Consider the following 27,511-nt stretch of genomic DNA (forward strand, 5'->3'; position numbering starts at 1 on the left):
TAATAGTCACCAACTGTACCTCACCTGTCTTTTCCATTGTAGACGCTCAGTTGGACGTTCTGCAGGTCTACATACATGTATATGTGTATATTTATACATATATGTGGATATAAACTTTATAAAACAGAGTGGTTGGTAAATTTTGTGTCCCAAAGTACATGTAATTACTGGTGGTGCACTGAATGTGACAGGCAACGATGGAAGCGACTCAGGCACTCACGACCACTTGCACCAAAACCTCAGCTCACTGTCATCACTATGTGACCGTCAGAGCACTTATTAAAATAAATGTAGTACACAAGCAAAACACGGTTTCAATCAACCATAACACTGCAACCTGGAACAATGTCCTTCTTTAAATTCACGTTAGACAGTAAAACAATTACATTATTCTCTTCTTTACCCAAATTCAGTGTTCAAAACTGTTTATATACCAAAGTGTGCGACTTTGCATTCAAAGTAATGATTAATTAGCCAAGGAGTCAAGGACAACCCAAACACACATATAGAACTGCACTTGAATTAAATTGAGGAAATTACACAGAACATGAGCAGAAGCTTTGTGTAGGATGAAAAATTAGACAGCTCGCTGCAAGCGAACACCATTGATACACACAGATGGTAAATGGGTGTAATCAAATTTGTATTGTCGTCAATTAACTTACATATATTGTGTTTTGTTTGTTTGTTTTTTGTTACACTTTTATTGAGGTACTGGGAGTTTCTACACTGAGCTATTTGATGCCACACAAGAACAGAGTAAAATCTAAGGTTTATTTGCTGTGGGTGCGGTTCAGCAGGCAGATATGCGAGCAGGCGCTTGATCGAGGTTTTACTGCCTGATCTCTGCCACACAGCCTCTGGCTCCAAATGACATTACTGGTGTAAGATGGCTGTGCTTGTACCCAGGATGTTCTTGCCTCATTTTCTCTAGCATGAGGAAGTGAAGATGTATGGACTGAGTGTAGATAGAGGAACAAGAAAAACAAACGCATGTTAAAATATTTACAACAGATGTTGCATTTTTGTTGGTCAGTACAAATGCAAAGCTGGTGTTTTCAGGTCTGAAATACTTGATTGGACCCAACATGGCCCATTAAAAAACAAGACACAGTCGCACCTCCAGGATGCCAAAGCATGACCTGCTTTCTCAGGCCATAAAATGTTAATAACTCTTTATGACTTCTCTTTGTATTTAAGTGAGATTGGTTCTACAATTCACTTAACTTGAGTATTATTCATTAATAGCTACATGTTCAATTGTTGTGTAATTTGTCAAACTGTACTCTTTGAGATTAAAGGAAACTGGAAAGATTTGGGTTGGCTGTCTCCTTTACTTTAACATCCAGCGTTTGATACCCGTGTAGATTTGCTGTACTTCCAGCCAGTCGGCACTTTCCTGGGCTATTCCCACCACTGACTGCACCTCCAGGGAATTTCCACCGTCTAGTAACAGGGTTTGGGGCCATGAAAAATGGACGGCATTAATGAGTGTAACAGCACAGTAATTTTTTCTAATCTAAGGGGAGAAAATGAAGAAGAACATAACGGGATCCAAATACCGGATGTGTAATAATGCACACAAGGTAAATGGGTGATAGTGAAGGTTGCCAAAAAATGATTCCAAAGGTTTTTATATCAATGGCCCGGGAGAAAATACATGTGCAACCATTCCATAGCGAATAGAATATCTTGAGAAAATCCGACCAAATCCATTTTTAAATTCGTATTTTTTCCCCTCCGTCCTCTATCAGGAAACCTTCCATCACGCCAGAGATCAAAACTCAGGCGCAAAACCGATTAAGATGACCGCACTGAGTGTTTGGTCATAATTACTGTGCAGATCAGGCGCTGATGAGCGCAACTCACCGTGTATGTAATCACTGCCAACATGCCAATCAAGGTCAAGGAGCTGATGGAGAAAGCCAGAGCAGGTAGACCATCTGCGGGAGGGGGGGTGGGGGGGGGGGTCGGGGGAGAAAAAGAAACAGGAGAGTTATCAGAGAGCTGACCTTGGCCACTGGCAGTCGCATCAACTCTGGCAGCCGCACAAACACCGGACACGAAACCCAACGTGCGCTCTGACAGTAATTTCGGGCGGCAGATTATCGACATTTAGCACGTACGTGCTATGCACCGTTGTGATGTAGAGACCTGCACACTGGGCACAGAGCTGCTTTATTCGTTGGTTTTAGAAATGTTGCTCAGTGGTGCATGACGGCATAAGTAAAAGCAAACAGATTTTTGCTTTCCCCCTTATAAAAAAGAACAAGTGGAAGACTTTATTCAAATCCAATAAAGGATATAAATTCCGAATTTGTTTTTTTTGTGCGACTAGCAGGAGCTTTTCGAGAATATGACGCATTGGACAACACATTTGACCTGATTCTTTGATGAGAAAATAGCAGGAAACATTTTTCTTCGAGGCACCAGGGGGAAACGGTTATCGACGCGGACTTTGGGGTTTTGCGGACAAGCGTGCGTCACGCTGTAATCAATGCGCCGCGGCAAAGTTTTCCACCCCTTCCGAACGTCTTCTTGTCCTCTCCGTCACCGCACTGTAGGCCCCCGATCAAGATCAGCCTTTATGCGGCTAAATCTCATAATGCGCGGCGGGCCGAGTTGATGCGTGTCACCTCTGATTGAGGCGGAAAAAGGAGACCACCCATCAGGCGGGGGGACAACAGTGGGTGTCATACCAGCTGTCAAAGCCGAAGACGGAAGACAGGGATTGATGAAGAGGCTGAGAGGCTCTCTCCCCTGTCAGGATCCCACCTGTTATAGGGCTCCGCGTTAAAACTGCCACACGGCCGTCCCTTCACAGACACCCTGCGTCCTCCCAGCAGTGGCTGCACGGCGCCCGGCCCACCTGACAGCTTGAGCATAGGTGGCTCGCCGCGTGACTTTGTCTTTGACAGCTGCATTTGGCTGAGATTATTAAGTCAGTATTCAGGGCATGTATAATTTTGGCCTGTTTATAACATTCATCACTTTCTTTTAGAGGCGTTCCACAAGCAGCACGACAAAGGCGTGTAAAATGGAGATAAATCACATGTCTGCTCCCCATTGTACTGTGCGGAAAAGGAAAACTTTGAAGTCTGACAGCTGGGCTGAACATTAACATTTGAATACTATTCCCGGGTGTTTCATAGCGATTTTGTGCTCTTTGTTTAGCGGCGCGCCCGGTAGAATAGACAATGGCTCCATGTTCTGCACGGAGAACATTCGGCTCCTGAACTGTGCACAAAGCCGAGGATGGGTGTTTGGTAGCACTCTCCTTGGTTTCTTGAGCAGATTTTCTGGGGATTAAACCCGGGGAATATTGTACACTATCTGCGGTGCCTCCACATCTGTGCGGCTTCCATTCCGGCAGCAACGGAATGGGGAGCTCTTATCTCAACCTGCGTATAGCCTGCAGGCTTTTGTGTGCGCGCAAGTCTCGCGCCGAGATGTTTTTAAAGGCTCCTTCAGCCACAGCAAACCCACTCCTGTAGAATGGAGGAACGATCAAACGCGAGTAGGGAGGTGGCTTTACGCTCCAGGGACAGGATACAGTACAGTGCATGTAGGCACTGATTATCATATACGATATCCAACATGATGTGAGGCAGTAGCAAAGTTAAGATCTGGTCAAGACACAACATGATAGTAGTTCTTGCACATGAGTGCTGGCAACAGGCATTGCTGGAGGGGGGGGGACGATTCAAGTGAGCACTTACACATCTGGGAACCAAACATAGCACATTTTCAAATATTCTAAGTAGCTAAAATAAGAAAGGCTGATCATTTTAGCCTTATCGTTTAGCCGCGTTCAGACTGCCAGCCAAAATCCAATTTTCAGCCTATCCAGATTGAAAACACCTTCGAGAGGTAGTTTCAAATTGCATTTGGACAGATGCGTCTCAGTCTGAACAGCTCCAAACACACCGATCGGTTTTGACTGTCCGTGACGTCACTCTAGGCGACGCAAGACCCAATGCCCCAGACCAGATAGCGCCATTCCAGGTGCTCTCTGGTCTCTCTGGTTGCTACAGCAACCGGTCAGATGGGTCAATAATGTGGCCCAGTCTGAACAGAGTTAGATCCCCTTTGGACACTTGCTAAAAACAGAGTGGACAGTCAGCCCTAAATTTGAGAAGAAATCTGATTTGAATCAGATTTGCCTGCAGTCTGAACGCAGCCTTTGATTGTGTTGTCATTTCTGATTGAGTCTCTGAACTCTCTTAGTGAGGCTTACCAAGGCCAACATTTCAATACAAACCACATATTTCAGACAGAAAACTGTAAGAAGTATTACGATGGGAAAAGCCTAAATGCGCGTAAAACTTGCTAATACACACAAGGTAAGTAATGGATACAGGCAAAAACAGAAAGAAAGAAGAAAAAAGCTAATTTAACGGTGGCTATTTTGCCTCAGTACTGGACTCCTACACGCTACAACTTTTCCCGAGGCACAAACAAAGATTGTACAACAATGGCCTGGAATCCTCACATGAATAGCTGCTGATTTACATTTCGGACATGATAGTAAACTTGCAACCTACAAAGCTGGAGCAGTGAAAGCTGTTGTGATCTTTTCAGTTCTAAAGCAGGCGTTTCAAAACAACTTTGAAAAGAGTTACGTGGCAAAGTGCCATTTTCTTCACGCAATTAATCTCCCATCTGGACAGAGCATAGTTAGGGGAATTACAAAAGGGACCAACTCTCACATTTCCTTCTCAGCAGATAAGAAATGTCTCCCTGCACCAATGAAGAAGGTTATAGGAGAACGTAGGGGTCCGACATTGTGATGAGAGGCAGATGGCTCCGTTTCATCCTTGATCCCCACATGGCAAGAGGCCAGAGAACTGTAGGGTATCTACATTTTATAATTATTTAGATACCTGCATTAGTTTGGCCATGGGTATGACTTCATTAAAAAAACAAAAAAAACAAGATGCCCTCAAACAATGTTTGCACGTCTTGAATGCTAATGATAGTGACTGGAATTAACTTAACAGATCATCCTACAGCTTCACCGGCAGATTTAAATAACCACTGGTGTCATTTTCTGACAGCAACTTCTGGATGTAGTCGTGAACGAGGAAGTCAAAATACAGCTCGTTCGCTGGCGAATTGTTCCCGCTCACGCACTCAGCAAGTTGTACAAATGGATCGGTACCGGGAGCTCCCACCACACCAGAGTTTCGACACCATGGAGAACCAGGCTTCGGGTATTAAGAGCGCCACTCCGACAGCTGTTAACTGCTCACTCTATCTTGCTACCAGAAACATTCTGAATCTGAAGCACTATTGTCCTACAGTAGTCCTACTCGCAGGTTGTGTTAACTGAATTGAAAAGCCGGTGAAGTCCCTTGATCCAAGAGCCATTTTTTCATTTTATATAATCCATAAAAGAAAAAACAACAAACACAAAAAAAATATAACTACTGATTAGTGTGTGACCGGAGATATGACTGACATCTTATTAACATGTATGGTATATCCTGTCTGAAGAGCTGGCGAAGAAATAAATAAAATCAATATGATTTCTTCATGAATTATGTATTGTGTCTTGAATAAAATACACTTACCACTGCTTCCAAGCTCTTTGAAAAGGTATTGCACTTTATCCCATTGAGTGGAATTCTGAGAAGGTGGGGGTTGAAGTGGAACAAAGGCACTGGAAACAAAGAGACAGTATTATTAGACAGTATTATTAGAGGTAGCATATGTTGTACACTGTAGTTTATGTCTAAGGTAGAAGTGTGCACCATGCATGATATTCTTAGTTTTGTCACTCTTTTCACTTTTTCCTTTGACATACAGAGTGAATACATAAAAGAATGACTGGATGAATGAATGAATGACTGAATGAATGAATGGATGAATGAATGAATGAATGAATGAAGGGCATTTTTTCAGTGATCAGGAAAGTAAATGTCTTAATATTTTTATGTGCTTTTACGATTTCAGTCTGGTGCAATAAAAATAAAAATCAGTCAAAAATGACAAATTACACATGGGCATAAAACACCACGCCATGTGGGGAAACAAATTACAAAAGCAATAACGACGGCCGACAGTTTCATGAGAGGAGAGAGAGCCATTTTGTCTCGCGCCATCAGAAAAAGGAGTGCGGGGTGAAAGCTATCGTGTTGTTCAATCAACAGACCCCAGCAACAATTGCCTGGACAAGGCAGTAAAAGTTCCAGCTCACAAGGTAAAAATGGTCTCTAAATTGATTCTGTCACTAAAAAGCCAAGTATGGTCATGCGTCCTGTATTTTCTCAAGGCAGCTGAGCGCTGCAGTATTTTACGGCTAAGAGAACACACTTGTAGGCTCAACGTTGAACGTCTTTTTTTTTTTTCTTTCTTCCCGTCTTTCACGGCTATAAGCAAATCTGCTGTGCAGCGCCAGTTCCTCTGAACAGACCAGTAGCTCAATGGGACATGGATGCAAACTAGATTTTCCCGATAGAACGAGACAAAAAAACCAAAAGGCATTGAGCAATGAAATGAATCGAGATTTGGATCAGAGAGAAGGAAGAATAAAATCTATATTTAGGCGGACACGTATGGCTCTTTTGTCTCGGCCGACTTATCATGGCTGAGCAAACATCACTGTGGCTGTTTGAAGGGATTCTCCTCTCATTAACGGAACACAATGACATATCCGCGGCCCCTTCCACCTATTGTGTCGTGAAGCAGAAGAAGCCATCCATGTCTCCAACTTACCCAATTAAAAGGAGCACCGCGCAAACAATGGCGAATCCAATTGTGTACTTCAGAGCGTTTTTCACTTGCTGTAATAAAAGAAAAGAAGGGGGCGGGGGGAATCCGGTCAATCACAGCCATGAAGGAAGAAAAAAACAGCATTCATTGTGAGTGAGGGAAAGGGGTCGTCCTCTGTTTTTTGTTTTTTTCCCCCCCGCTCAGGACCATAATGAGTGAGAGCTATATTGAGTCAATGTAGATCAAGTTTGACCTGGCAGAGATAACGTGTCACTCTTGGTGCTATTCAAGGGGCTTTTTAAAGTAACAATACAAAAGACTTGCCAGTCTGAGAGAAAATGCCTCTGTCAGCTGGAAACTGGCAGGAACGAAGGGAGAAAAAGGCACCGTGTGATTGCTGGTGAATAGGACATCACATGCCAAGGAAAAGAGCAAAGATAGGGATTCAAATTTATGTCAAATCTCAGGAGAAAAATACAACTACTGAAACTTGCAGTCGTGCTAACTTTGGACCTTTGTACGACATTTGACTATTTTTATACCGCAAACTGTTCAGCAGATAATTCAATTTTCGGTGTGTTGATCAAGGATTTGCAGCTCTTCCAAACATAATTTATATATGTGCTGCCTCCACTGATTTTCCCTTTCAACTGCGGCATGAATTTCCTCCCTGAAGAGACAAAAACAAACTTTGCTCGGAGTATTCAGGCCTTTATTTTCATACCAGTGTGCCTTTTTTTTGTGTGTTTTTTTGGCTTTTGATCAAATCCCGCTGACTGCTGATGAGCCTTCTGCAGTCAGGAGAAATTCCCGTCATGTCACTGATGTGCTAATACTGCTTAGGCGGGGACGTATTTGGCGCAGGTGTGTCTTGGAGCATTTCATGATGAGTGCAGCATTGCTCTGTCACACTTGGTCACAAGATCTGCATGGTGGCTTTCGTCGCCGCTATAATGAATGTCAGCCTGTTACTTTCTCTCACGCGGCAAGGACTGAAAAGTCATAATTGTTGCAGAAAGTTAAAGAAGTCGCTAAGAGGAGCTGGCAGTTGAGTCAAAGGCAATTTGTGTCAATTAATGTGCGACAAAGGGAGACAAAGGAAAGATGCAGTGAGGTAGACGGAAATGTGCAATAAGATAGAATGAACAGAAAGAGAGCAATGTTAAGTACACTACTCACAAAAGGTGCAAAAACTGTGCAGAAACGACACAGAATAATAGTTATCAAATAATAAGATGAAGGAAAATATTCAGAAAAAATATGAGAAAACCAAAAATGAAAAATGTATCTGTTAGCCTGAGGAACTGAATTAAAACCAGTGTGCAGGAAGGAGAAATTTGCTGAGCTTAAGGGGAAGGTTAGTAAATTAACTTTTCTTTTAATTCGAGGCGCAAAATTGTGCAAAAACTAGCGAGTTAGCCAAAAATGATCTCACATAACTCATTAAAATCAAACATTAAAATTGATCACATGAATTCGATGAATAAAATTTATTGATTCCTACTTTTTAAGAGCCGGTCATCTTTGGTAGTTCACACGCAAACACGCATTCTTACCGAGCACTTGTTGACGTTGTTGTCATCCTTTTCTTCATAGTAGAAGTAAACGAAGGGAATCCACAGGAAAACGCAGAAGAGGATGATGGAGTAAAGTGCTACATAAACACAAGAGAACAAAAAATTTGAAGATGAATCATACAAATCTTTCCATTTCTTCATGTTACAACATTCCAACGCAGAAGCTAAAAATAGAGATTTAATGTCGTTGAAACTCATTTCAAAATAAAAGTTAAAACAACACAGACAGGAATAAGTAATGCAAGCAAAAATAATTCCAATAAATGAAAAGGAACCCTCAAGGCATTTTTTTTTGCTAGAGTCAGAGTCAGAGCAGGCAAAACAAACATTTAGAAAAGAAAAACACTTCAATTTTTTATCATTAAACCAAACTCATCACAACTAATACAAGTCTCGCTTCAGTGACAACACTCATTTGTGGAAGATAATAGCCAGGGCAAAACAGTCAGATGTGTCAATGAGTTGTTTTTTCATAGTTAGAAAAAAACAAAAGAAAATTGGACAGCCTCGGCTGTCATCTGCAGGTCTCTGATGTACTTGACACAGTGTTCTCATTCTCGAACAACTGGCAAATTTAGGCCAGAAGCCGCTTATCTGCTGTCAAAACCTTGGATGCTACAGCGATATGACAGAAACCTTTGATACAACACATCTCAGTTCTTCTGCAAATCCAATCCTTGTGAATTTTCTATTAAAAATACAATTTTTAACAAACCAATGACAATTAGCAGTTGCACATTTAAACCAAAAAAACACATGCAACAACCTCGGGCTACTTCTGCTGACGATACCAAGAGCTAAAAACCCAGAGGGGCTGAATTTAGGAGACATTTTTTCAAGACTACTGACTACACAAAAAATAAAGGTTGTGTACTTGCAGAAAAACGCAAATAGATCCCAAACACGTGAATTTTAACTGATGACAAATTATTTGAAAGACGCACGTTTATCGGATAGCTCGAATATTTTTTTGTTATCGTGATAACATAACAGCATTCCAAAGTCTTACTGTTGAATATGTGGAGTTCTGTGTGTGCATCTCTGGTCAAACTGTTGTACTGTGCTCAGGGTGGTTCATCCTTTATGACAGTGACATATAAAGCTACAGGGATGCCCCTCGCAATACAGAACCAATATTTCTTGCAGGACGAACGCATGCTCCCCCTTCAGTCTTACAGCGAAGAATCTGTCACACAAGGTCTATCAATACACAAGGTGAGTCAACGTACAACGTGAGGTTCGCAAACACCAATACAAAGGTTGCAAAGTGTAAGAACAAATAATCATTAATGTAAATGCAAAAATAAGCAGCTGTGGTAGATGCATTTATGAGAAAACATGGTCTGAACCTGAACTTGTTATAAATAGAAACGGCAGTCACCCACTTTCTATTCAAATGAGCGGCATGCAAAATCCTTTCACTGGTAGATGGTTGTGGTTGTGTACCGCCCTGTGCAGTCTCCAGCGTGGAGGCCACTGAATATGAATCAAGGACGTAATCAAGGATGCAGACAGTGTCAGGTGATTAAGCAGAAGGATTTCCCGCTCGGAATTTTTCTTGTATTGTTTTGTTCCCGTGAATTACAATTTCGCCTCCTGTTTCAGTACGCTATGATGTCCTAGACGCAAAAATGGAAGACGCAGAGATTTGTATTACGACAGTAACACGGAGCTGGAGAACAACCCACACGGACGGTTCGTGATGTCGATTTGTATTGCCGGAGATGCCATCGCACCAACAGTCCTGTATGTATCAAATTTGGTTTTTCCCGAAGGCTGCCAAATTTTGAATATAGCTCCTTTAAATGTGCGTTATTCAAATGACTGCATCAGTCTCCACTAAACAGCTGCAGGCGAGGCAAGACTTGCTCCCTGCGAAATGGACAATGCTTCACAAAAACGCACTCCGCTGCGGACAGAAAAACGTCACAGTGTTATAGTGGCTTGCATTTTTGCCAGCTGCAGCTGTGACAGGGCATTACTTTCAATGAGAGCATGCTCATTGCTTCGCAAAGGTATCCATTTACACTCATTTACAGCCAGACAAACTGTGTTGAGCTGGATGCCAGGAGTCGTGAGCGAATGCAAGCCATGCACGGTATGCAGCCACCGGCATATGCTTGAGGGTTAGAGCAAGGGGTAAAATTAATCATAACACCATGAATATTAACACCCTGAGAGAATAGGTCAGACTGCATTAACATGTGTCATCCATTACACTCAAAGCAGAGACTCCACTGGAAAGAATCCATGACCATTGGAAATGGTTTAGCATATTTATTCGCCTGCAAAAGACCAAAGGACTGCATAAAGGAATGTCCTTTCTTAACCCTGCATAGCTTTTTTGTCTTTATATAAATCGCACTGGAACAAGGCGAGAAATTATCTCAAGCATGGACGTGTGTGATGTTCTGACGCTGGTGTGATATTCTTTTATTAAAAAAGAATAGTAGAACAGCACTATATGTTTGAAATGTAGGGGGCACAAAGGACAAACTTTGAATTGGACACAATGATTTTTCTTTTTCAGAGCAAAAAACTAAAAACCCTGATGAAATTTTAATATAAACTAATAAAACAGCAGTGTTAATTTATACCACACAAAGAAATGGTCTACTGCTGTAACATAGAACATATTAGTGATGAAATAGTGAGCGTTTCAAACCATGCTACTCCTCAGTCCTTGGGTTAGTATGTTTATTAATTATCATACAATGGACCCTGACGGCTTTAACCACGCCCTCATGAAACAAAACCGATCGGCTTTAGCACTCGAACACACACACACCAAAGACTTCCCTCCAAACCGCAGGGATGTTTCGGCACATTAAAAACCACAAGTTATCCACAAGGACTCACAGCAGCTGACATAGCAAACCCCTGGACACCGCGAGTGTGGTTCAACCCAAAGACACAATTACGGAGATGCTAAAGTAGCCTATTAAACTGCAATGACCGAGCGAGCAAAGAGCAGCGACGACCACTGCAGTAGATTGAAAATGTGTCTTGGCTGACCGATGGAACCAGTCAAGAGGAACGAGAGGCACATCTTAAAAAAAAGTAAAATTATGCATGTTTATTATTTAATCGTGTTACTATATATTTTATTGAACAACAAGACGGCAGGTTCTCTTATATATCGGGCATGGCCTGATGGGAAAGTTAAACCCTTGTACTCACCTTGCAGTGGCCCTTTGATGGGGAATAAATACCTGGACTCTCTACCTGGCAGACCCGGGAAATGTATGACATTTCAAGTGAAAATGAAAGGCCAGGGGAGATTTCTCACCGAAACCCCATCTCGGACAGAATGCCCGAGAGACTGTTGAAAATATCTATCTGTACCGGTGGTGAGAGGCATGGCATGGCACGCTTGTCCCCTTATTACCGGTAAACATCCAGGGAGGCGGCATTTTGAGGTGGGGGCAGAAGGTGATAAAACACTATGAATGTGAAAGAAATAAATGTAGCAGAAAAGACGGACGGGATATCTGGATCTAGTATTGAAGTCAAGAGAAGAAACTGGATGATGAAATGGTTTAAGTTACCCAAGTACAATAATGTCAATGTGAAAGTGTGATTAATTTGCAGCTTTGCAATCAGAATACACACTTTGCCGTGACTGGCAGCGTTGGCAGGGTCGGTCATTAAAATACAGCAATTTGCAACTCATGCCCAGATAAGTGGCCATGGTGCAAATGTATATTCCAATTATTTTTCTAATGGGTTTCTATATACATAATGCTGAAAAGGGGATAACCATTTTTTTGGTTCGTCATCATTCTAAAGTCATTTAAAAGTCATTCCTAAAACTAAAATACAGCACTGGCATACAAGATTCCTTCCGTTTGACACTAGAATCTTAACAGTGATGTACATTGAAAAAGGTTTGTCATATTTTGTAGTTTCTTTCAAATGCATGTGTCACTTAAGAGGGTTTTTTATTATTATCATTATTATTATTATTGAAACAAAAACTGGACTTGAGTGAATTTGTTTTTAGTGCAGGACGCAGAAAGCAGGGAACAGCAATTTCCGTGTTCACAATGTTCCGTGTTCTGAATTCACAAATGTCAAAGTGAGTTTGGGTAACTCCAAGTCAGAAAACAAATGCACTCACGTATAAAATAGCTGTCGATTCAGAAGAACAATGAGCGTCTCTATAATTCAAATATTGGAAGAGGTCACCTGTTGCAAAAAAGATCTGTAGTCGTAGACACATTAGCTGCATATGCAACAATAACATGTCTTAAAAGTGCAAACTTAATGACTGGCGTATGTAAACTACATGGATCGCCCTCAGATCAGCAGAGATCAATATACTCAATCTTCTGTAACCGCAAAACTGAGCTTATTATTAAAGATACTTTAAGCTCCATGCCACCCGTCAATGAAACAAACGTACTGTGAAGCATATAGCGATGGCACACTAAATCAAGCGATTTACATGTAGTTGTTTCAGGTACTGAGGGAGAGTTATTTCTGTATAGTCAATGAGAAAACACATTGGAAACAATCAGACTGTTATTCAATAACCACCCCCCCCCGCATTATAAGTCCCTTGAATTAGGATACAAGCACAAGTGATAAACTCTTTTGTTTGTTGAACATGCTTTAAATGGGGAAAAATAGAGGCATATATAGTTATGCGTTTATGTTGTGGGGGGTTTTTTGTACACTACTAACCAATGTTTCCTTTTTCTTTGCTCGTTTTTCTGTTGATCGTCAAAAGACCCACATCAATTACCGACAGTGCGTCAATGGTCCGTTGAATGGAGAAATGGGTTAGCACTCTCTACCCAGGACATGCAGGTGGACAAAAAAACAAAAAACAAAACAAAGCACTTGCAATGTATTTGTAAGCAGACTGAATCCTCTTCTGCTGCTTTTCTACAAATGGCGCTAAAAAGGGCACAGAGAAATCCAATGACTTATTTAGAGGGCCCAGGGGTATTTTGCCCTGTTGCTCAAGGGCCTTATGCACCACTGCTTTGTAGTAGTGAGCAGTCCAATGAACGAATAAGTGGACACAGGCCGGAGATTTGAAAGGCTGTGCTTTTAAACTGAGGGTTCATCAAAGATCACAGAAAGCTATTTGGGCCGTAAAGAGAAGGAATAGTCTGTCTGGTCAAAGGCAGATTTGATCAAGAATTACACTGTGTCCAGCTTAAAAAATGTAACCCGACTGAAATGAATCCCCTTGGCACAGTTTTAATGTCATGCTCATGTAAATTTGAGCCTCTATAATAGAAACACAAAGACTAAAAAGAAGAAGGAATAGAATAAAAAAAGAATAAAAACTTTCCTGAACATAATGCTGCCACTCGTTATCACTTTTTAACAGCAGCAAATCCAGCATAAAAGGGATTGTGATTGTTAGTTGTAATCACCTCTACACCAACTCGTTATGTCGCTAATACTCCCCGTGAAACCCCACCAGCTAAGCAGCACAACAGCAGTTCCACATCTGCAGCTGCGGAGATTCAGGCCACGTCGAGCGATGGCTCGCGATCAGAGGCGAATATCCAAATTTCAAAGCCAGCGGCTGAGTTTCAACAAATGACAGCTTTAGAAGGACATTAGATTTTTTCAGAGATCCATTAAAATTGTGGGAAAAAGGAAACCTCTCTAGCGCAAACATGCTCTTTACCGTGCTCGCCGCTAAACACACATCAATCCACATCAAAGCCAAAAGCAGTCGAGGACAGAGCTCTCTGTGTCAACACTGTAATTTTTCCATTTCTGAAGAGATAAATGGACGGTTCTGTCAAATATGGCCCTGCAGAAAATCCAGCTTTAAAGGTTAGATTTGTGCAGAGGCAGCGAGTGCCCGCCACACATGTGGAGCTTGGTCTCCACCTACTGGCAAATAAAAAAGCAGTAGCCGCCACCCCCCCCCGCCCCCGCTCGCCTCCCCTCCCCCCACCCCCCCCAGCAAAAAGAACAGCTCTGCATCCGCACAAACATTGGGATAGTGACTAGGAATCTGCAGCAAAAGTCAAATGTGCTGGCTTTATTTTTAGCCTATAACCAAAGCCTTCCACCAAGTCTGACTGTGCCCGAGCGCACAATCGTTTTCAGCGCCGTCTTCATAAACGTCGGTTCACTGCAGAGAGGTGGGGCTGCGATCACACAGGAACGCACCATGAGTTTAAAGAAAGAAAGAAATACATGTCAGAACAGGTTCTGTATGACAATTGCATGGCAAATACAACCGTCAGGAGGAGAACCTTTTTTTTTTATTGTATCAGATGTTTGCATCGACAAGCAGAAGATCAACATGCATTTGCAGAATTTGAAATAGAGTTTACTCCCCTTATTCCTTCGAGAACCCCTGTTCAATATGACGGAAAGCGCAAAAGGCTCTGGGGCATTTTTTTTTTTACTTCGCTTGACTTTTCTTTTCGACAATCAGGGAAGAAACAAAATCCAACAACAAAGTTCAGAGCACATCATTCGGTGCCGCACACTTCCAGAGCTATGATCACACGTGTTCACGCCTCAGGCAAGCAGCGAAATCTTTCAAGCCTCTCTCTCATCACTCCCTGTGCCCTTAGAATACATATATTGGTGAGTGAGGGAAATTCAGCTGTATGGGAAAATCAAAACGAAGCAACTTTTCTTTTTTCCCGTTTTGCGAATTAACCATGAATGCACAGCCATCAACACCCGAGTAGAGGCCGTCATAGCCCAGACATTATCGTACCACAACAGCAATATATAAAAGAAAATTCATTACCTTCATTAGCAGCTAAACAATTACATTCTGAATATGTGCTGTGAGATTTTATAGTGTGACTGCAGCTCCACTGAAAGCATGATAAACGGATATGAGGTGTGGCAAATGTGTGCAGCAGCTACACCATGAGCACAACTATTCCACATCACAGGAGCCAGATTCAAACAGCCAGGGAGGAGGACAGCATCCACGAGGGGGGAAAATAAACACTGCGCTGCTGCTGCTGCTGCTGCTGGAGAGCTGGTTTCTTGTTAAGTGATCATGGTTTGTGAAGAACCAATTCACCGATGACACCCGAGCAGTAAGAGCGCTTCTCTTTGATTGAGCCGTCTGGACAAGGAGACAGCTTGTCTTCATTACATTTGGCAGTTGTGAACAGACGGCACGTAGCAGTGTTGCTGACAGGCATTTTAAGGCGGCATCTGTTCGAAAATGTGTGATCCTGTGTCTCTGGCATGACTGCCTTCATGATTGTTTTCCCCTAATATGACAATCATGACTGAATTTAGATGCACTGGTAGTTTTGTCGGCACGCACAAGTACCGGAGTCATCGCTGGCGTGGTTAACGGCTGTCATTTAGCACTGCCTTTGAGAGCAGCGGCAATAGTGCTTGGTGATGTTTGTTTGTTTGTTTTCGCCGAGTGCAATATGGCTCAGAACCAAAAGCATACGCTGAGTGGAAGGGTTGTGAAGGCATCCTCACTTCTGAACAGTGAAACTTGGCTGATATTCATCTGTTTAGATTGTTATAGCGATTCATGTTCAGATACGGAGAAAAAAACCAATAGAATCACAGCGTAGCTCGAATGTTGCACCCGGATATGTGGACGCCTGAGAAAATAGTTATGTGGCATCTGTTTAAGTCTCCTAGGAAATTATATAATAACCTGCCAGTGGCATGCATGGGGGGGGAAAAATTGCATCGAATCTGAAAAGGTTTCTGCAGGCATAGCAACCACATGGGTCCTGAAAAAGGGATTGTGTTGAAGAGTTGCATCAAACTCCTTCATAATGTTTAAGCAGCATATCTCTTCAAGGAACCAGTGTAGAGGGTTGGACATTTCATTTATGAATTCTTCTTTCAATTTCTCCATTTTTTTTCACCAAGATTTCTTGTACTGTCCCTGTTGCAATAAAATAATGATGATAATACAAGTGAGAAATGATATATTACCAACTAGCAGCCACCTTGACAGTGATTGTTAAAATTTAGGAAGCTACTTACAAATCAAAAAACGAGTCTACTAATGGTTATGGTAATGCTAATGTTAGTTGATTAGATACTTGGGATTGAAAGTCTCTTGTAAAAAGGTCAATGGATGTTATGAAAGGCGGGGACTTGGTACTGTGGTGGCACAGGTGCATGCAAAATGACATGACACTATTAAAAGACCAAGATCAATCTGGGTCATGCTGAAGTGATCGAAAGGCACATGTTCTACCTCAAACAAACAAAGAGGGGGTATTAATCAACTGCTGTCGACAGAATTTTTATTCTGTGGATTTCAGCTTGTGGTAAAAGGAGTTCTCATAGTTCTCAAGTTTTCAAGGGATGTATTCACATTGAATGAGATAATAAAAAAACTACACATATTTTGTAATAAAGAACCATGTGTTTTCAGTTACTGATATCTATAATCCACTTTTGTGTTTTTAAACTGGCATTGTAAGAAGGATGTGAACTCAAGTTGAAGGCACAACAACAGAAATTAACCATACCATTGTTTACAAAATGCTTTCTTAGTGTCGGATGGCACAAAGTGTTAAATGCCAGGACTTATTTTAAGAGATTAAAAAAATATATATCAACGAGTTATTCATTATGAGAAGCCAATACGATGTCATATATACACAGTATATAAGGGAGGTCATCAAAGCAATTTACCACTGTCGGAAACTTTATGATGGTAATACGGCACATCGTTGAACACAAGCAAAACTGTTTAAGCATGCTTCCCATGCATTAGTAATTCTAATGCATTACTGACACTTATTATGAGCTATTGTGCACTGCTTACTATAACTGAGCCCAGACTTTTAATGGTCAGTACGGGCTTTTTGCTAGAGGGTCACTGAGAGTTGTGTCGTGCCTAATTTACTATGTTGTGAAGTGTGCACACTGTTTGGACTACCAATTAATATGAGGATGTCTGTGAGAAGGTCTTAAATTAATTATTATCATAATAAAAAATTTGTTATAATTACAAATGCACTCTCTTTATTTAGGTCGTGTTCCTCTTAACACCAAGTTTGGTGAAGTTTTTTTTTTTTTTTTTCTTAAATGGAAATCCATTTGACGCTCCACCAGCAACTTGGAGAAATCAGGTTTTCCCAGAACACAGATAAAAGGCTCTACTTGTGGGTCAGAGTCCAACAAGGATAAGTACAGGAAGACATCAGCACAAGTTATCACAGATATTAGAGTTTTTGAATGAAAAGTCTTCACCACACAGTGGATGTTCTTTTCCGTGGAGATGGCAGTGTGACTCACAAAGTTAGGTCGCTAATGTATTGAAGTTGCTCTGTGGCCGAGTCACCCAAGTGCGATGAACCGAAATGTGTTTTCATTGCGCAAAAGAGAAGGAAGGATAAATACAGAAACTACGGTAAGGTAGATTAACTATTTTTTATGTGCATCCACAAACAAAGTCATCAAGTAAATTAACTTACTGTAATATCCGTACAGCACAGTGTCTTCAATTTGCCCCCTCGTCTCATTGTTTGCTGCCCATTCCTGGATGTTAAGCAATGACAAGACCAATTAAAAAAGGACGGGGAAAAAAAAAAAAATCACACCCGTGCAATTAAAGTTCACTGAATCAGAACAAGCTGGGCACAGAATGTTGGTATAGTAATCAAGCATTTTGCATTTGTGAAAAACGATTTGTGAATGGATTTTACAATAATGATTTAAAAAAAACAAAACAAAGAGAAGTAAACAACAAAATTGAAAAAAACATCTCATTTTTGTCCATGTAATGCCTGAAGGTAATTTGTTTTGTCTTCATTTTGTCCTCCTGTTCAGTAATTTTCAATATCCTTAGTAATATTCATTTTATCTTCCCAAGTCCCCTCACATTTCTGCATTAACACTTCATTTAAATGCAAAATGTATAAAAGCAAAGAAATAAAGCAAATAGCGGAAATAAAAATGTTAACTTAGCTGTGAACCTATGTGTGCTTGGTCTGTCTATCCATCCATTTTTGTCACAGCAAGTCCTTTACTCGAGGCTTGATTTACAAAAAGTTACTAAAAGCAAGCTAATCGCATAGCTGACCCACAGAATCTTAGTATTATATCTTAGTAATTGATGCAGAATTCACAATTGCGTCAAAAATGTTGCAAAACTAAAAGTGATACAAACCTTGTAGGTGCCGTTAGGATACTTCATAAATGAAACCAGGAATATGTCCACTGGTAGAAGAGCTGACGTTATCAGAGCAATGGCCAGAGCACATATTGCAGTGATGGTTGAAACGACTTCACTCTCCTGGCGACTCTGGAATTTTCTAATGTAGACCCAGCAGAAAGCGAGGATGATCTGAGAAGGTGAAACATAAACATCACTGTGGTTGAAAGAGAAAATGCAAAAGAAAATCATGGTTTGTGCAATCAGCCAAAATCCAAAAAATACCCTGAAAAAGTTGCATTTAAGCTTGTGTCTGCCTATCTTTTAAAACTCGAGTATATTTTTGATAGAATAGTCGATTCATGTTAGACTAAACTCATCATGAAGCACCACCCTCAGCCTTCTGATCTAAACTTGCACTAGTTACACCACTTACTGTACCTCAAGAGACCCCGAGCTATAGAGGTTACATCAGTTTTAACTTTCTCTAAACAAAAGAGCTCTAAATTGAGGAAGTTAGAAATCTTTACGGATGCATACAGGCCAATAAGATGCAACGTTTGCACTTTTTTTCTGTGTGAAAGCAGGGACTACGTACAAGAATGCATGGGAAACAACATGATTAACTTGCTATAATAATCTGTGAGATCACCGTATTTCCTTAAACTCATTCATGAATGCTCCTCTTGAATTTGAAAGAGTAAAAAGAGTGAAGGTCTGTCATTGCAACAGGCTAGAAACTAATTAGACGAGGAAGTAAAAAAGTGGCGCCTCAAAATGACAAGGTCATATTCCAGGCACACAAGCCGGAAGAAGTGAGGGCACTGCTAAAACTAGTCCCTTTAGATCAAGGGCTGCCATTCACAGGGCGGATCAATTAAAGGCCTGCAGCCTTAAGCCTCTGGCTGCTTGTTTTGCCAGAAAACAACACAAGTGTTGCATCCAAATAAGGTCCACTCAGAGGTTTGTTCAAAATACAAAGGTTGCTCGGGCAAGGTACTTCGTCAGCATGCAGGCGTTCCAACGGACAGCCTCTAACTTCATCATGTGACTCTGAGTGGCAGTTTAAGTAATGGCTGCTAAATTAGGGACAGGATTACCTAGCTTAACTACGTCACCGAGTACGTTAAAATGTGGGTCACTGCTTTTAAAAGGGTCCAAAAAGAAACTATTAGACAAAATTAGGTAGCATTTAGAAGTCCTGTGTGTTATTGATCTGAATTGACACCAGCCTTTTCCTTTTTTATATCCACAGCCCTGAAACATACTTTTAGGAGGTAGCAGCAAAAGCTAACGTTAACTTGACACACGGTGCACCTGCTTGGGGACGTTATGGAACAATTTACGGGTGGTTGTTGCTCTCCAACACAACAATAATCCAGTGTCCACTCGGTACCCTTTATGGCATCAATTATAACGCAACCGAATGTGAATTAACAGGTAAAGGAAGCTCCTGCGTAAGATGTGGCAGAGCTAACGTTAGCTACAGTCCACACAGAGCCAACACTGACGTTAGCCGTGTAGCGCGGAGCTTAACGTCACATTAACGTTCCGTGGCTCTGTTCCGGCATCGAAAAGTAACCGTGCGAGGCTGCGGTAGTTGCGATAGGCGTATGACAACCATTTGTCTCACTTACCAAGAGGATAAAGGTGAAAATGGACCATCCGAGGACAGATTCTGACAACAACGACTGCGCCGCCATCTTCACTTCCTGTAATAACAAACCCACGTGTCCCCATTGACGTCTCTGCGACGGCGCACGCCCAACAGGGATCGCGACTCTTCTGGAGGTCACATATCATCATCCAAGCACAACAACAACAACAACAACAACAATAAAAGAAGAAGAAGAAATAATAATTATATACATTTTTTTTATTATATAGTATTAAAATCACAACAATTAGGGCATGGAAAACACACACTGCTCAAGACAAAGCTTTGTTATTTTGCACTGTCTCATTCTCCAAGCATTAAGTATTAATCCAAGAACTCAACGGAAAATCTTGGTTCATTAAACTTTCAGTCTGCTAAAGTAGGCCAAACCACTTTGAACTGCTGTTCACCTGTAGGTGCACGCCCAGTTGTAAAGAGGAACAGTGATGTAATGATTTCTTTGAGTTACCCATTGCGGCTGCCAGCACCAGCAAAGATCTTTGCTGGTGCATTTCTAGAGATGTCGTCAAGAGATTACAGGTCCAAATATAAAAGTACCGTTGAATGCATATGAGAAGCGCTTTCTTGGAGGGGAAAAAAGTCATTTGTTTATCATCACATACTACATTTGTTCATGTTAGCTATCTTTTCCTCTACCCTCTGGTTGTCTAATAAGTCCCATCAAGTGAGAAACACAAATTATAAAGCAGCTAGTTTGAATTGATTTGTCTAAATTTTCTCTGAAATGTAACTATCAGCGTTTTTCTTTCTTCTTTCTGTGTCTGTATGAATTTGAGTAATGAGGAATTAAGTATAATGAGGAATCCTACCTAAATCACGTTCAGCAACCATTTATTTTAGTCTAATCCAATATATATTGCATGCAGACCTCATAGTCTGTAAAATAAATACATAAATAAATGTGTTAAATGGGCCCTGCGATGAACTGGCGACTTGTCCAGGGTGTCCCCTGGCTTCGCCCTATGACAGCTGGGATAGGCTCCAGCAGACCCCCGTGACCCTGAGCTCGGGACTAAGCGGGTATGGAAAATGAATGATGAATGAATGTGTTAAATGTATTAATGCATGTACATATTTGCATACACACACATATATGTGGTATAGCATTATGTCTGTCTGCAGACATTTGGAAACTGAAATTAAAGAGGCAGAGATATGCAGAAGTGCTTCAACATTTCTTGTTTCATAATAAGGAAAGAGCAAAAACTAAGCATCGTTCCTCCTTATTTTGTTGGCTCAAAACTATTCAGTGCATTATAACCAACAGCAGCTGAAATCAATTCTTTGACACGTCTGACACCAAGCTAAGAAGTGAAGTGATTTATTACTCTTTTCTTTTCTCGGTGAGAACTTGAGCAACAGCAGCAGCTGTAACTGTTTGATTTTTTCTAAAACCTGTAAGAAGAAAAAAAAAGTTGCAGTAGTCCATTCAATCCGCTGCTCCAACTCCTGCTGGGATGTGAGTCCTTTAATCCTGTGGATTTTCCTGAGGAGATAGCTGCTGACTTTGTTACTGCCTTCATGTGGCTCCTCAGATTCACATCACAGAGTCCTAAACCACAAGTTTGTTGTCAGAAACTGGGCAATGACTTTTTACTTATCGGTTCTTTTCTTAGTAAACATTTTTTTTAAAAAGAATATATGAATAACTTTACTCGTGTCCTTGTTTAACAGAAGAAAACTCTGACGCATTAAAACTCGAAATTCATTTAATGCACTTACTCTGGGTTTGCATTGGATTATCGTCTCCTGGTGACATTGCAGTGTAAATTTCTGTGTCATCTGTCATCCTCTTGAATTACCGCAGACTAAGAGGGTGCTGCAATGCCTCGGCATGTCTGGCGTTATTGGGACGAAATTGAATAATTATTTGAGTAATTACTTTTACAAGGGCTCGACTATACAGCGGCCCGCAGTGACATTGAGCCTCTAAGTTTGTGAAAGTGAAACGGAAGACTACTCCATATTATACTGCAGAAGAATTTGTCTGTTACTAATTGAGATGATTACATTTGTAACCAGTTAATTAGAAACTCACTGTTGGTGGGGACGCTAGTCCAACTGAAAAAAAACGAATAAACGCACATTTAAACTTCATTTACGGCCGTGGCTAAAGAGATTTTAGTTAAAATTGGATCGTAACCTAATTTTCACCCCACAGAGAAGGAAGTTCTACTTTGTTCTTGCAACCCAAAAATGTCTCTGCAATGCATCTCAGCAACTTGCACAAGCCTGGGCCGAACTCAAAAGTTTTTATGTGTTTAATTAAGTGTTTTTATTTCAATAGATAAAGAAAATGAGAATCGCCTCATTAACATCAGTGACAATACGCTAACAGATGTGACAATTTACAATGTTACATTCACTTAACAGTAAACTGTTGGTCGGATCAATGTTGATCAGCTGTTTAAACGTCAAGTATGAAATGATCTTGACGGAACATAAATGGCAGCTAAGTGGAATTATATTCAAAGGCCGAAACGCTATCGCATCACTATATGTTTACTGGGTTGTGCCATAGGTAAACTGCACGTTTTTTTGCACGCTGACTATTGAACGTGGTGACCATGTGTCAAACATCGCTTATGTGATTTTATATCAAAAGGAGCCAGCTTTTCAGCCAACCCAACACAGAGGCTTCGAGATCGTTTTTGTTTTTATTAGCTTTCAATGGACGGATCGATTGTGTGATCATCCTTCAAAAGATGTAGCTGCAGGCCTAACCGACGTATTATTGTATCTTGGTAATTCAAGTTCTTTTACTGGGACCTTTTATGTGCAGACGAGCTCCGAGAGATGATGAATGAGGCTACTTAATGGCTTTTGTGATTTTTATGAACACATACGAAAGCTAGTCTACACACCGGTTATTCTGTGTGCGCACAGATGAGTGACAACACAGCATGCTGTCTTTGTCCGGCACTCTCTTCGTGTGTACATTTAGATAATGATTCAGTGAAACGAGCAGGTGTTTTATTTTCGGGTTTTTTGCCCTGAACCCCTCTAACAATGGTGCATTGACGCGCATAATGAGAGTCAGAATACAGTGATTATGCCTCTTTGTAGTACAGGCTGACGACTGTGCGGCCAAACACGAGTGTTTGCTGAGATTAAGTACGATCATATTCGGTAGGAACATGATGCTCCAGGCACGCGGGAAATCCACAAACACAAATAATGAGACTGTGTTTGTCATACGTGTTTAAGACTCAATACACTGAAGCAAACAAAGCAAAACAGAGGAATTCCAGATCACATTTCCTCCCTCTTTTGTTTTCATCCCCTGATTGTGTGCAGATGTGCTTATGGAGAGTGCTTGTGTTGAGTGACTCATCATTATTAATGGAAAAAAAACCAATGTATTTGGCTGGCGTCAACTTTCACAAGGACAACCTTAAAAAAAATAAGGAACTGCTTGGCAGAAAATGACAAAACAGTTTTGAGAACTCATACACCACTCCTATGGCTGATTGTTTGGCTGCAGCTTCTGTTCAGCGTGGTATCTTGAACTCCTATATGTGCTGTGACCTTAAGATTGGATCTCGACATCTTCAATATGAAGTGGCGGAACAGTGAAGAGGCAGCGGGTCATGGTGTGATGATAAAAAGACACTGAAGTCAGAGTGCCAAGGCTCCTCTCCTTCTTCACCTTCGCATCAACAACAACAACAACCTCAGACGTAACAGGCTGCAAACAAATGAGCATAGTCCCATTCAGTATGAGGGACCCATTTTGCCTGTGGGCTGTATGTCCTGTCACGGGTTGTCGAAATGTGATCTGAGTGCCAGACCCTCACAAAATACAAGGATAGCGATTCCAGCGACTGACACTGAAATAATATAGTAAAAAAAAAAAATGGAAAAATAGTTATTTAACTGACAAGTTTAATGACAGTCCTGACATGACAAAAAAATTACCAGCATAGATTTGTGTTTGCTGTCTAGTTGAGCTTTTTATTAATATTGTAACAATATCCTTTCACCATCGATTTTCTTTGAGAACATTTCAGCTTCTCACTAAAATAGGATTTTCTATTTTCTTTAAGCATCCCAACTTATCATGTTTAAACATAAAACTCAGTGCAACATCGGTCATTCATCACATTAATTATTAATGTTGGGCAAAAAAAGAATTCAAAAGAGAAAACACCAATTTATAAAAATGAAAGGTGGGAGCCTTGCAGAACTATAATTCCAACTAGTCTTTTTTTTTTCTCTTCGTATTTCCATGTGTCAAGTTAGTGGGATGCCAAAGATGTAGATAAAATGTCTGCGGGTCAGAAACAGCATGACCATCTTTCGCTTGCCAACCTCCCCACATCGCTTTCTGACCATCTGCAGAAGAGTGGAATATTTATTAAAGCTGCATTGTCATGAAAATAGTCCTCGGTTTGTTTTAAGGGATCAAGAGACAATGAAAGCAAAAGCTGCTTTCAAATTTTAATTGAATTTGGAAAATAAAAATTTGTTTTATCTTAAGTGACAGCATGCTGTTTGCAATAATTGATTTCACTAAATGTACTGCTTCTAATAATGGGAATTATTAACTTTGTGAATAAAATTTTACTTTATGAAATACAAATTAAAAGCAAAGTGTGCTGTCAAAGTGATGGCGATGAATGAATTTCTGCTTTGATTTAGCAGTTGCTGGGAGTCTAATGTCAAACTCAATAGGAGAGTGATCAGGTAAACATAATTTAATTTTAGCTTTTCACACGATTTCAAAGAAAACTGTGGCAATCTGTCTTTGGAAAACACTGTGTGCTGAGTCCTTTATGCTCCCTGTGACAGATTTCTTTGGTAGCCCTGCAGAAATACTGTGAAAACTTTGGACAGCATGTGATTAAGTAGGGATTTTAGGGTTAGCAGAAGCAGGGCAGCAACCCTAAATTCAAGCTAACAAATGACAACATTTCTCCCTTTTTTCCACTTAGCTTTGGCACACAGCACCCACGCACTCAGTCTTTGTCCAGACAGCAGCAGCCAACAGCCTGTTTTGTCCACAGCGCCATGAGTAATGGACCAACTTTAAAACTAACACAGTGTAGTTTTTTTATTTTTTGTTTTTAGAAAAATGTTGAATTTCGCTAAAGATTACTCATCTTTCTCTCATGCATTCAAGGTTGCAATGTACAGTTAAGCCAATAAGAATCTGCGCAGTTTGAAGTTGAGTGATTTCCTGTTGTTGCTCTTCTCACCGCAGAGTCCATTCTCACCACCGCAGAGCATTTATCAAGCTGAAATTATCTCTGGCCTATACGGCTGAGCCGGCTGTCACTTTTTGGGAACACAGCCGCTAACAAAATGTCACTCAAAGCGGCCGGCGAGCACAACCGGTGGGTTGTGTTTGTAATCCGTTTCGCACTGACACACACCATACATTGTGAGAGCAAAGGTGGTGTCGAGGTGTTTGGCCAACTAATACGACGTCAGGCGGATGACACATTCCCAAATGATGCATCGTCAGTGGAGCTTCGGGTTACCGGGCACTTTCTAAAAACCAGGGCAGTATTTAAAGGCCCAGTGTCTGACATTTAAAGGGAACTCATGGCACTGTAAATGGTAGATTTTGTTTTCATTTCATAAAAGTAGTTAACATTTTAATTTACACACATAATAAATCTACATGTATCTAGAATTTAGATAAGATCGGTCGTATCTGCGATTTTAACCTGACTGAAGTGTTTTGAAATGCATGAAAAATATGTATAATAATCTTTATTTTTAAAGGTTTCATCACATCACATATTTCATTTCATCACAGTTGGCATAAAAAAAGGTGTGAGGTCAAATGTGACATCGGAAAACAAGAATAAACATTGTTTTCAATGTGCTTTCTAACCATTAGGTGTCACTAAATCTTAGACATTTGGCCTTTAAATTTTTATTTTTAAACCTTGAGATGCTCAACAAGTTGTTCAACAGAAACCAAAGTGATTTTCTTACAAAAAAAGAAAATATCAAATCACGAGCTATTGACTCAAATTAATTTTGAATGGTGTGAAAGAACAAGTTGATGAGGAAGCCATCCCACTCTCTCTAACCATGATCCCAACCCTTTAATAAAAGGGATGCTCTCCTTTTTCTCCTGCATAATAGCAAGGATAAAAATGGCAGCTTCAGGACATTTATGAGCATTTATGGACTGCTGAATTAGACAAAGAACCTGGACTCTGCAGTCCAGGAGGTCAGGGACAGTAACAATTCTCAGACAAGGTGACAAAAATGCATTGTTGGGAAAAAAATTACATTAAAAAAAAATGAATTAAAGTACTGATGCTGCAGTTAAGGTTATTCCAGACGGCAGAAAGGCGAGCTGAGTTCACGCTGATGAATGCCAGCGGTGACAGCCCTTGGTAATGGTTGACTCACAGCTTCTATTTATTCGATTAAATCTGCCCTTAGCGAGAACAAAGGAAACGGCGGCATACGACTCTGGCGCTTTCAAAGGCATGTTTGTATGTCACGTCAAACAGAGAAGCACCTGCTTCATTTTAGCCCTCATTTTCAGGTGTTCTCAAAGCCATTTTCTCTTTGTGTCTTTTCCCGCTTTCATCACAACTCTGACGTTTGCGTGTGTGCACGTGTGTGTGTGTGTGTGTGTATGTATGTGTGTGTATGTGTGGTGAAAGGGTGGCTGCACCGAAATCATCTGTCTAAACAGTAGTGTGTGTGTGTGTGTGTGTGTGTGTGTGTGTAGCCGGAGCACCTGTTACGCTGAAGTGTCGAGCTGTTGATGCAACATTTCAACAACAAAACAAAAAAACTTGAGGCCCGAGACAAAGTGTCTGTCCTTTTAACCTCTGTTCACTTCTCACCAGCGGAACGTTCAAGAGAAACCGTGTCGAGAAAGTCAACGACTCGAGTGAAGAATGCCTCCTGCGTTCAAAACAATACACACTGAAGTTTGTTTGTTTTTTGTGTGTCGTGTTCCTTGCTATTGGTTTCAATTCAAGAAATATGTTTTTTTTTTTACAATGAGGAAAATCAAATCTCCAGACATTACACTACACAATGGCATTACGTTAATGCATATTCCAAAAGATGAGGAACACCACAAAAGAAAATCGAATGAATATTGTGCATGTTGAATGTTGCTCTTCCAGCTTTTGACTGCTGGGATTAGCTTTCAGCGCCAAATGTTTAATTCTGTTACCCTATTATGTGAGGGGATTTCTTCTTCTTTTTTTTTTCCAACCCCCCTTTACGAAAACCAGTGGGTGCGCAAAGACTTTTAAATCTGATACGAATTTGAAAGATACGAGACACAGTCACAAAGCATATCTGAGGGGCAAAGTGAATCCATCCGAATAATGCCCCCCCCTTCTCCTTTCAGAGCGGTTTAATAAGATGATCATGAACCGCATCTTTAATTCCCCGCACCTGCACAGAAACAAGAGTTTGTTTGAACTCTCGTCGGGCGTTTATTATCTCCCCCCGCCCCCCGCGTGG

At 40.9% G+C, this 27,511-nt stretch overlaps 1 protein-coding gene across 1 annotated transcript in view; it reads right to left on the reverse strand.

Moving 5' to 3' along the window:
• The window catches only part of lmbrd1 (LMBR1 domain containing 1), a 43,535-nt gene extending 23,405 nt beyond the window's left edge, over positions 1-20,130 (reverse strand). Inside the window, exons 1-7 of the mRNA XM_076018757.1 lie at positions 20,019-20,130; positions 18,397-18,573; positions 17,702-17,765; positions 8,271-8,368; positions 6,718-6,785; positions 5,574-5,662; positions 1,870-1,943 (exon numbers count right to left, since the gene is read on the reverse strand). Coding sequence (XP_075874872.1) covers positions 1,870-1,943; positions 5,574-5,662; positions 6,718-6,785; positions 8,271-8,368; positions 17,702-17,765; positions 18,397-18,573; positions 20,019-20,084 — 636 coding nt within the window. The 5' untranslated portion in view covers positions 20,085-20,130. The remainder of the gene's footprint in view (positions 1-1,869; positions 1,944-5,573; positions 5,663-6,717; positions 6,786-8,270; positions 8,369-17,701; positions 17,766-18,396; positions 18,574-20,018) is intronic.
• Positions 20,131-27,511: the final 7,381 nt, after the last annotated feature.

This window comes from Nelusetta ayraudi, unplaced genomic scaffold (genome assembly GCF_046127955.1).
Source record: "Nelusetta ayraudi isolate G7.1 ecotype Tasmania unplaced genomic scaffold, CSIRO-AGI_Nayr_v1 ptg000008l, whole genome shotgun sequence".
Taxonomy (NCBI): domain Eukaryota; kingdom Metazoa; phylum Chordata; class Actinopteri; order Tetraodontiformes; family Monacanthidae; genus Nelusetta; species Nelusetta ayraudi.